Genomic DNA, 12,428 nt, shown 5'->3' on the forward strand with positions numbered 1-12,428 from the left:
GGAATAAGTAGTTCTATAACATGATTACATTCTATGCGTCACAGTAAGTAGTTCTATAACGTGATTACATTCTGTGTATCGGAATAAGTAGTTCTATAACATGATTACATTCTATGCGTCACAGTAAGTAGTTCTATAACGTGATTACATTCTGTGTAACACAATAAGTAGTTCCTAGAAAGTTTTTAAACTTTTTAAAATTAACGTAATTGAGGTTATTATAAAAACGATCAGTATAGTATTCTGTCCTGCGAAGTCTTAAAGAAGCTTTTTTAATGAAAAATTAAAAAGAAATAAGAAGAAACAATACAAATCTGACGTAAAAGCGTTTGATAAACTAGTGACTTTCAGGTTCTTATTTTTGTTTTTAAATGGAACTGTGGTTGATTTATTTTATGCACTCCACAAGTTATGTTAAAATCTAGTGGTTAAAAGCTTTTAGGCATTCAAAACTATACAATTCTGTAATGTCTCGAAACCCATTACTTAACTGTCTCCAAAACATTTTTTATGCGTAAACTTATACATTTCAAGTAAAGTAACAGGACAAGCGCATCTCAAATTGGAATATTGCAATCTGGATATTACGTTACTGCAACTTTTATGAACGCAGCTTAGAAACTATACAACGGGAATCACAAGTTCTAAGAATTTTTAAACCTTTATTTTCCATTAGATCTTGAAGCTGTGGATACCGTATTATAATAATGATTTTTCATTAACACTTAACGGCATAGATGCGTTTCTTTCTACGTTGAGAATAATATATCAAACCCCTAATTTTTGAATCTAAGACTTTATTAAAAACGCATCAGTGTACGCTGGTTCTACAATTATGCTTGATTTTACATTGGAAACATGTAATGTACTAACATTTTTTTATTATTATTTTTACATGTTTTTACCTTTAAAAGAAAGATCGTGGAAGCACCAAAGTTGTGTAAATGTAAAATAAGTTGGCTTACTTCTGTGTCATAAACAGCCTATTACTAACTTAAACATAGTGGATATATAATATAACCCAACAGTCGAGTACGAAAGGACATTAGGCTAATATAATAATACGATGGCAAACAATGATTCAGTATTGTTTGAAGTTAAGCACAAAGTTACACAATGGGCTATCTGTACTCTGCCCACCATGGAACTCGGTTTCTAGCGTTGTAAGTCCACAGACATACCCCTGTGCCACTGAGGGGCACGATTCATTATGTTCTCCCCAAAAATAAATCACTTCATTATACTTATACATTTTTGTTTGCCAACTTATTATTATTATAACCTAATGACCATAGAAATCAGGGATTAACTAGTTGCATTCGTACGTTTTTGAAAGAATTCATTAATTCACAAGAGCTATCTATGATGTCATAATTTATATTAATGACTGACTTTTTTTTTAAATCTGTATAACAATTCATTCTTTTACAACCACCCCCAAAACAAATTCAATAATTCTAAACAAATAGAACATTTAATTACTTAGTACTTTATTAAAGAATGAACATTGAACGGATTATGTTAGTTATTTACTGTTTTGTGTACATCAAGAAAAACCCAAAATGATTCTAGTCTAAGAATTTAAGTGTTACAAAACAACAACAACAAAATGTGACGTGCTTTGTTGCTTTACAAAATAGATCAGTAATTCTGTTTGATCCAAATCAAAATTGATATGATAAAATGTTTTCCATTTTATTCGATGAAATTGCTAATAAGTCGCTAGACTAGTACCGACTACTCGTCAATCTCGATCAGCTACAGTAGAGTTCCTGAAGTCCGCTTGTTTAATCTCGTGTATTTAACTTTTTCTAGGTGTGCCTGACCCAGTGACCAGCTGTGCCGTCTTTAATCACACAGATCACAGTTTCTGTGTTCGGTGCGAACCTGGTTATGATGGTGGCCTCCGACAACATTTTGTTATGGAAGTGCACGATATGGCTTACCAACGGTTACGAGCCAATATGACGGCAGCAGTTTCAATTTTTCTGGCTCGTAATCTTCCATCATCATCAAGCTTTCTTGTGGTGGTGTATGCTGTGAATTCTAAAGGAAGAAGTCAGACCAAGGTTCTTACAGCAAAAACCCTACATAACCCAGAGACTCAACCTCACAATGGTACGTTATTCAACACGTGAAGCCGAACCTTTAGCAATAACTGATATTTTGGTTTGTGCACATCTTGATAAAAAGTTTAGAAAGAAAACGACTTTTATACTCCAGATATATAAAAAAAGATTGTTTTTATCATTTTAACCAACGTTTCGCCAAATTCTTTTATATGTATATATATATATATATATATATATGGAGTATAAGGGGCGTTTTTTTCTAAATGTTTCAGCAAAATCAGTAAATCTCTCCAGTTGCACTAAACATTTTGAAAGAGTTAAACAAATTGTCAATTATTACAAAAAGGTTCGGCTTCATGTGTTGCGTTGTGTATATTAACCTCGAAACGTTGGTTAGAATAATATATGTATATCTGGAGTATAAAAGGCGTTTTTTTCTAAACTTTTTCTCAAAATTTAGTTTAACGTTTTTTACCATTTCATAAGAAAGAAGTATGATCGTCTTTTACTCTGTTGTTTAATAAAAAAAATTTAATTAACCTATTTCAGGGAATATTGCTTTTGTCAAGAGACTCGTACGTTGGGATTAGCTAACAATTCTGAAGCTATGGAAAAATTATACGATGAATGTCAAATGCCATAAAGTGTTTTATATTCAAATTTCCTGTCTCTCATCAATAATCAAAATAATGTGATTATTACATTAACTGGCTATGTTGTTAGGCTAGTTGTTTGTTTGAATATTGTTAAGCACAAAACTACACAGTGGACTAACTGTACTTTCTTCACTACGTGGATCGAAACCCTAATTTTTAGTGTTTTAAACCTGCATACTTGTTGCTGAGCTACTGGGGTAGTATACTTTGCTAGGACAAACGCATGGTATCGGTTTGACGTTTTATGTTTTGTAGTATTAATAATAGCTAAACTATGTGGCTCATTAGATTGTAACCCATTCGTTAAGGCGAGTGACCTATAGTGCTTCATACATGTCGGTAGAGGGCTATAGTGACAAAATGACTTTCACATTAACGAACAGCCGCGGCTCTTGAAATTATTTTAGGCAAGATTAGAGTAAATTAAACTATGATACCTCTTTTTTTTTTCTCTTTTTATTAGGTGTGTTTTTGTGCGCCACCAATACCAAGCGTGGGGCGCGCGTATACCCGCTTCGATTTTATTACTCTACCAGCCTACCCTCAAATTGAAATTCTTTTAGGCAGGATTAGAGTAGATTAACCTACGAGACCTTGGGCGTGGTCAAGTATATCAGTCAAAAAGGTTTGACCTCATGAGTCCAAAAATTGAAATTAGATCTCAAATCGGTCAAGAGATGATGGAGCTTTGAGATAAGAGTTTGTACTTGAAAAAAACAAACAAACTCAGAGCCATTATGCCGCGGCTAAAAGATATGCTTAATTGCAATAGATATGGTGGTTGTGCTGACCAAGGAAGTCACAGTCATTCTCTTTGAACCAATTTCGATCAGTACAAGGTTGTTGAAGACACCTCCTTGTCCATTAAGGTGGATATGCAGCATTTTAGGGGTGGACATACTCGGAACCAACGTTTAGATTCACTCAGGGTGTCATTAGTATCGTTAAAAGAATCAAATGATCCAACCCCTGCCACGAGAACGTTCTACAGATCATTAGGTTACCACCAGCAGCTTGCACAACCGGAAAGACACAGGGAGGTTGAAGTCCTTCATGTGGCTTTCTACACATTTTTACTGTATTCGTATTACGGAAGAAGGTAGATTGCCACTTCAGTGTAGTTATCTCTTCAATAATAGGAAATATTTTTACATGTACATCTTTTTGTTTTTTGGATATTACACTGTACTCTGTTTGGTATGAAGAAGCTTACGTTTGTCGTATTTCTTAGCCATTGTTTGAGTTTAACGAAATCTTTATGACCATCTAAATAAATGAAATGCAGTTTCATGTATTCAAAAAAAAATGCCCCCCAATGGCACAGCGGTATGTCTGCGGACTTACAATGCTAGAAATCGGGTTTCGATACCCGTGGTGGGTAAAGCACAGATAGCCCAATGTGTAGCGTTGTGTTTAACTACAAACAAACAAAGAATTCAAGAAAAAAATGTGAAACTACTTTAAACGATGTGATTCAAATGGACAGTTAAAATCCTATAGACGAGGGATGAAACAACGTCTCTTATTTAGAACGGTTTTGATGAAGACGAAAATTTCTTTAGTGTCCAATTCCTTTGCATTCCATCTTAATGTTGAAGTAATTTATTGAAAAACTGTAATTGAAAAAAGTAACTCAACCTACAAAAACATAAGAGAGAGTTTGTTTGTGTGTAATTAAGCGCAAAGCTATCCGTGCTCTGCCAACCACGGGTATCGAAACCCTGGTTTCTACCGTTGTAAGCCTGCAGTCATACCGCTGTGCCACTGGGGGGGGGGGGCACGAGAGAGAGAAAGTTGATATCTCTTTAGTGTAACAATGGTAGGCAGTGATACAATTCTGGGGAAACAATTTAAGTCAAATGCATTGATGAGAAAATAAATAGAAATCAACAAAAATGAATTCAGGTCACTTCTTTAATACTTTAAACATAATTTCTGATCTGGTATTTACGTAATATTACTGTAAGACTGATGTATTGTGTTATATATGCCAGATAACTTGAATCAAATCTCACAATATAACAACATGTATATAACTATGCTTTCATATAATAAAACGATTTCGAATAGTTTAATACAAACAGAATACACTCCATCTGAATTATTTTGTAAATAATAATATTGTCACTAAATTGAAGATTTTGAAAATCATTTAATAATAGTGTTTTTATCTGTTTGTTTGTTGTTAAGCACAGACTATACAATGGGCTATCTGTGTTGTGTCTACCACAGGTCTTGAAACCCATTTCTTAGCGTATAAGCCTTCAGACATAATTTTGAGCTACTGGGAGTTACTGTTTGTAAATAGCCGTATTTTATAAGTTCTTATTTTATCATAAGAACTGAGGAAAACTATTTATTGTAGGATTTTCTTTCCAGATAAAAGTAATTGGAAACTTACCTTTAGTCCAGTCCTGGTGGTGCTAATATCTGTGGCGGTAGGACTCATCATTATATCTGTAATAATTGTCCTGGTAGTCAAATGTAGGAGAAGAAGAGGTAACTTTTATTTTGATAAGTTTGGTCTCCGATATGAATTAATGTGAAACAATATTTTCTGGTTACGTACTACATAAACTAACGACGCATTCCGTTACATTTGGCTCGTACATTAGTTTTCTGCATTTGCCTTTTTCTTTCTCGGAAGTGCCTCATTAAGTCTTGCATGTTTTTTTTTTGTTTTTTTCAGTAGTGCTAAGAAGTAGAAAAATATTATGTTAAGAAATGGGTTGAACTTGTAAGAGATTTGAAGATAATAATAAATGTAATGCATCAACCCTTTGTGTGGCAGGGAAAAACTATCGTATGTTTGATATGATACATTTTTCTAAATATATTTATTAAGTAGCTAAGGGGTACTAGATAAACATTATAATATATAAATTTTACTACAGCAGTGTATACTATTTCTTGATAGAAGTTTAGATCATTAGAAATGAATATATTATAGAACATCTGCTCATATTTATTCAATTATTTGGGGTATTTTGAAGTGACTGACTCTGATATTTTCTTATAGCCTGTTGAATGGAATAAAATGATATCACTTAATATTAAGCTAATCATCCAGTACATAGTTGTATCTTAATCTTATAAACGATTGGTGCGATTTTTACCATACATACCATGTGTTACCCAACAGTGTATGAACATTTTGCGTTTTGTCGATATTAACATTTTTGAAAATCTGTACTATCTTAAACTACGGTTCACAGAAAATAATAAAATTCTCGTTTAGATAATATCTAAATTATTTATACCATTCCCTGTTGTAATTATGAAGGGCACACAGTCGTGAAGTTGAATTGAAACTATTAGAATAAGAATTTTAAACCATCAACAAATTGTATTGTAAAATTTATAATTCTATAACAGCGGTACACTGTGAATTTGTTGATCATTTAATTGAGTAGAATAGATTGTAAGATTTTATAATATTTTACTTTTCATTAAGAGATTGGTATGTTTTTAAAACTAATATATATACATATAACAGAGTTGTGTTTTTTGCCATCATATATATATATATATATATCAGCTGAACTTTTCCTTAGTAGGTAGTGATTTAATGTGTGTTTTATGTGCCTAAAGCTTATGTAAGATAATCTTTCGTTTCGAATTTGGCACGTAAACTTTTAAAGATCTGTACTCTAAGAAAAACATGAAAAAGCGCTTGCAGTTTAACATACTGGCTAGCCAATTTATTGGGACTTACGTAGTCTTTCAGATTTGAGCCTGATCAGATCTACAGCTGCAAAGTAGACTGATCACATGATGTGTCAGATGACTCCTGTAGCACTATACATTATTGGAACAGGCACATTTGCAGTCATTGAAGCAGATATGGGGAAAGTCAAAGGAATTATAGTATTAAAAAGAGGCATGATAATGGGTGCACATATAGTAGGTGTCACATTAGCCAAGACAGTTTCGTTGGTAGGCTGCTCCAAAACATTGGTTATCCGAGTTTACCAGCATTACCAAAAGGTGAATAAAATGCGAGGGTGATTTTGACCGCAAACACTTAGCAATGGAAAAAGGAGAAAGGCAGTTGGACAGGATGGTAAGGCTCAACGGTCATCAAACAATACATCAATTGACAGATACATTCAATGTAGAGCAATCCACACCCATCTCTACCCGTTCCTTTCAAAGAACATTGCACCAAAAGACTATGCCAGTAGAAGATTATTGCATAAACCACTGGACTCAATTACCAACAAGAAAAATGTCTTCTTGTGTGGTACTAACTGTCCTAGACCTCTGGTGGTGAAGTCATAGTTTAAGACGTGTATACCTTAAGCCATTTGAACCCATTAGAAAGCAGAATAAACACCACAGCTTACTTAAGTATAATTCCTGATCAAGCACATTCGGTAATGCTTCATGGGTACCCTGATGGGGAGGACTATTTCAGAGAAGACATTGCTCCCATTTACCATGCCCAAATTGTGCGAGCATGGTTGAGAAGCAAGACAGGGTTCTTCTATGGCAACCACAATCTATGGCAACTTTGAAATATGCATTTCACATCAAGATTTTCTTCCTCCTTCGCTCCATAAATCGCATACAATATCAATGACTAAATTGGAAAAAACCCTTTTCAGCAAGTTGAACCATGGCAGTTTTTGGGCAAAAATACGGACTAACCAGTTATTATTTGTAGGTCCGAATAAAGTGGCTAGCCAGTGTACGTCTTGCGTTGTGAATAAAAAAAAAAAGTTTTAGCTAGTGTATTTTAATCCACGCGTTATGAATAGGACATTTTAACCCAAACTTTACGAAGATATAAAATACGTTTCAAGTAGCTTTTGTACTATACAACAAATGTATAGTTGTCATATAAACGGCCGCATTTCACAAATAACTCATTTCTTCATTTTATCCAAAGTTAATAACCTACCAAAATGAACTTGCGAAGTAACTATTTATGTTTTAGTATTAACCTCCCTAAAACTTTACTAACTGTACAGTTGCGTGCATTTATGTGCTGAAAATTTCAAGAACGTGCTTTTTTGATTTTACTCTTAGTAAATTACAATAATTGAGATAACATGTCTACAAACCTACCCATTTTAAAATCGATTCTTAATGAGACCATGATCTAACTGCATCAGCCAACTTTATACGACATTTGTATACCTTTGGGTATTTATGTTGTTTTAATGTAAACTAGATGGTTCAAAACCCTCGTGAAACTGACTAGGTGACTATTAGTGAATTTACAGAGTGATTATAAAGAAAACCTCGTACTTGAAGAGATCATATCTTTACAAAATATTTGTAACTGGGAATTCTGAGAATCGCAAGTTTTATTTGGAAATATTTGGACATGGTACAGTGTGTTTTTCGTCAGTATCAATCAGCATAAGAAGCCTATTCCTGAATGAAGTTACTGCAAGCACCGTTTGTTCTTAGAGTGTCTATTGATCCTTGACATATCCTACACACTGACACGCACTTTATTGAAATCAACAACCTCGTATTGTTAAAAAAAAAGGTAAACAAAATAAGGTTCCTTCAGGGGAAAATCAATTTAGGAATGCAATGTAATATGCTTTTAGAATACTGTTTGCTAAATGTAGTCTTTATTGAATAAAACTTACGATTGTCGATGTGTTTCTTGTGAAACTGTGTTCCTCTAAAAGAAGAAGTTTTAATAAAGGTATAATCGTTTCATATACTGAGTTTTCTTCATGATCACCATGTATATTGTTTAAAGGTAATAAAATAAATTAAATAAAAGCTATTTAGGAACGCAGTATAATATGGTTTTAGAATACACCTTGCCATGTCTAGTCTTTCTTGAATAAAACTTAAGAATGTCGATGTGCTTTTGGGGAATTATTTTTCCTCTACGACATGGGCATTTTAAGGTATAATCAATTTTAAATATTGGAGTTTCTTCACAATCATCCCGCATGCTATATAACATACTGTTTGAAACTAACACGATGCGTATGTTACTCGTTGTTCCATGTTAAAGAAACTTGCTAAAATATTCATATATCTTGGAAATAAGCTTATTTCAAAGAGTGTTTAGAAGTAAAATTCAAACACTTCATTAACAGATGAATTGGTAGGATATTGCATTCCAGGAAGTTTTGTTTACTTTACTAATGAATTTTTAGTGCACATCTGACGAAACTTATTGTTTCATTATATCACAGAACGTTCTTCCTCTCTGCCTTTCATTAATCTATATTGCTGGCTGTGTTTATAATCCATTTTGTTGATTTTGACCGTCTGGTCACGTGTGTTGATGTGAACACTGGCAGGTTTGCATGGCGTGATGTGAACACGTAGCTGTTCTGGCCAGAAAAGTCATTACAGCAGAAATGGGAAAAACTCTGCCGACAGTGTAATGTTAGCGAGTGCTTAAGCCAGTCATCAGTACTGAATAATACGTCATCAAACTGACAGTGATTCTACATAGTGGTGAGCGTTTTGAAAGTGGTCCGAGACAATAGAGAGTATTGTCATTATACCTGTTCGTTAAAGTGTGAAAAATAACACGGCAATTGACCATTCAAATAAGATGAAACGTACTGCATTTGTCAAACCGTTTTAAATGATTATTGATTGTACTGAACTTGTCTAAAGAAAAAAATAATTTCTACGAACTATCGAGTATCTTGTGATAGGACTTGCTAAGAAAAGAAGACTTTTATAACCATTTTCGTTGATACGCAAGAAAACTATATACTACGATCTAATTATTCAGCAACCGCACATAACGATAGAAAGCATATCAAATTCTTAATTTCATACTGAATTAATTTCATAAAACAATAAGCTAAAATTATCATTATTCATCATCATGAAATCAGCATAGTATTTAATAAAGTATTCAACACTTTGATATGCATTAGATAAAATCTAAACCGGTATAGGTATGATTATTCGATACAGTGATCATTAAGTCTAATACCGTATCTAAAGGTATTGTATGTGGATGCTAAACATGGTAATTAAATGAATGTGTTTATTTTTGAGAAACCAGCGATGAATAATAAATAATTATATGTGCAAACTCTACAGCAAACCGTTAATAAGCAACACTAATATAAATATATGTATGTATATATATATGTATGTGCTAAAAATCCAACTCCCTGCCACAAAGTATTAACGCTGATACGTTCTAAAACTACATTCAGATACCGATTCATGTACAGGTTTAAGTGGCATGCCATTCGTTTCTGCTCATGCTGCTGACTTATCGTTTCAATTAAAGCAGTATGAAAATCATTTAACTGCGGTTTTAGTTTTAATTCCACGTGATTAAAAACTAGTTCTCCGTTGCTGAGCAAATTCAGACTATGCGACTTGATTCCAGAACGATCATGTCACTTTTAATGTAAATTGAATAAAGAGGCTTGAAACTCAAGTCATGCTGACAGCTATATGTAAATGTTCATTGTCAGTTAACAACATCGAAACATGTGAATAATTTAGCTATTTACACACTTTGAAAAATAGTTTTACTGACAACTTTTCTTGGTTATATAATTCGAATAACTTGTTAAGAGATATACATCTTAGTTTTATATGCATCAAATAATATGCACAAATCTGTAATAGTGCTTCCCGTGTAATCTACTGTGAAAACATTTATATTTCCGTTTCTCTTGAGACACCTCACCATTTTAAACTAATGGATTTTAATGGTAATTGCAATGACTGGAATGGAAAGTTCATTAACTCCGGAAGCTGTTTTTTTTTCTTTCTTTTCAGTAACTTTTTCTATCAAAATAGAGGGGTGTGTGTACGTGTAATAAAACAGCATAGCGAATAGCATTTATACTTTCTTCAGTGTGTTTCCTGAGAGTCGGAAAAAAAAAGACCTTTAAGTTTGTGTACCACACTACGAAATGAGTGGTTACTTTATTCAAAATAAGACCCATAATTTGCTCAATTAATAATCAAAGACGAAGATACACGATTCTTAATAGGTAAAGGATAGAATAAGAAGCCAAACAGTAAAAAATTAAAGATAGAAGAAAGTGTGATATCTATAGAATGGGTAAAGATAAAAGACGGTGTAAAATTTAATGGGTAAAGATAAAAGACGGTTTAAAATTCAATGTCTTTTATCTTTACCCGGTGTAAAATTTAATGAGTAAAGATAAAAGACGGTTTAAAATTCAATGGGTAAAGATAAAAGACGGTGTAAAATTCAATGGGTAAAGATAAAAGATGGTGAAAACTTCAACGAGTAAAGATAAAAGACGGTGTAAAATTTAATGAGTAAACATAGAAGAAGATAGATCTTCAAGGTGACAAAGAGAACATAAGTTATACAAGAAAATAAATAAGAGAAAAAAAAGCTCTTCAAAGGTGTCAGTAGTAAAATCGTTTGACCAATTTATAACTAAAGATGCTTGAGCTTATCCCTTTATTGCAACCGTGGTATTACTCCCTTAAAAAAATTGCAACCGTAAGGATAACTATATTAAGTTACTTGCATATCACGTGTAAATTGAGGGATCATAAAGTATTCAAGGATAAATGTGTAATGATATATCAAAATAACACTGCCAGTAATTTTAAGTTTCGTAACTGGCCAGCAAGATAAAATATCTAATCTCAAACTGCGTATATGTAACAAAAGTAAACCCCTAGTGGGTCAGTGATAAGTTCATGGATTTACAACAATAAAATTCGGAGTTCGATTCCCCGCAGTTGACAGAGTGCAGACAGCCCATTGTAAATGTTGAACACAGCGACCGTGGATAATTTTTTTTAAACCAACTAAATAAAGAGAAAAGAAGATGGAAGTATTTTCAGTTGTCAAATAAAGTAATGATTATTGTTTCTCAATGCAAACCCTGGCTAATAAGGCTATTTGTTCATTTTAACGTTAAAATCATTTAATGTTTATTTAGTTTTTTGAGGGATTTTGTTTTGTTCTATTTCCGTTGAAAGCAGTGATCTAACCCAAAGGAATGGATAAAAATATAGATCAGGTTTGGCTCTAACCAAATACCAGTAAAAACAAAGCACCAAAACTGTACTGTCACATCTTCAAACTGACGCCGGCTCCCTAAACTCCGTAGTTCAAAAACACACACAAACAAAACAAGACATGTATCTGGGGTAATTGTAAGTTACTCCAAACAAGGCGGGGTTGTCTTAATCCAGTTTGTTAAGGTACTGGTTTACATTTCAACCAAATTTCTTAGAGGACGTATAAACGACGGTTTAATGTTAAAGAAAAAACTTGTGTTTTACAGTAGGTTTTTGCTTTAAAATACAATGTTGTGTAAGTCCTGGTCAGGCATGGACAGTGATTAGTTGAGAAAACTGCGATTCAGAAAGTTCAATGCTCGAGCTAACAGATGACTGGTTGCCCTTCCTCTGATCGGCAGCTACTGATTGGTTGCATTCCCTCTGATTGGCAACTACTGACTGATTGTTCTTCCTCTGATTGGCAGCTACTGACTGGTTGCCCTTCCTCTGATTGGCAGCTACCGACTGATTGCCCTTTCTCTTATCTGCATCTACTGACTGGTTGCCCTCCCTCTGATTGGTAGCTACTGACTGATTGTCCTTCCTCTGATTGGCAGCTACTGACTGATTGTCCTTCCTCTGATTGGCAGCTACTGACTGGTTGCCCTTCCTCTGATTGGCAGCTACTGACTGGTTGCCCTTCCTCTGACTGGCAGAAATGAGAAATACCGCATATATTACCAAGTCT

At 33.7% G+C, this 12,428-nt stretch overlaps 1 protein-coding gene across 1 annotated transcript in view; it reads left to right on the top strand.

Moving 5' to 3' along the window:
- The window catches only part of LOC106458082 (nephrin-like), a 103,456-nt gene that overhangs the window by 79,266 nt on the left and 11,762 nt on the right, over positions 1-12,428 (top strand). Inside the window, exons 8-9 of the mRNA XM_013917537.2 lie at positions 1,816-2,118; positions 5,108-5,227. Coding sequence (XP_013772991.2) covers positions 1,816-2,118; positions 5,108-5,227 — 423 coding nt within the window. The remainder of the gene's footprint in view (positions 1-1,815; positions 2,119-5,107; positions 5,228-12,428) is intronic.

This window comes from Limulus polyphemus, unplaced genomic scaffold (assembly GCF_000517525.1).
Source record: "Limulus polyphemus unplaced genomic scaffold, Limulus_polyphemus-2.1.2 Scaffold414, whole genome shotgun sequence".
NCBI lineage: Eukaryota > Metazoa > Arthropoda > Merostomata > Xiphosura > Limulidae > Limulus > Limulus polyphemus.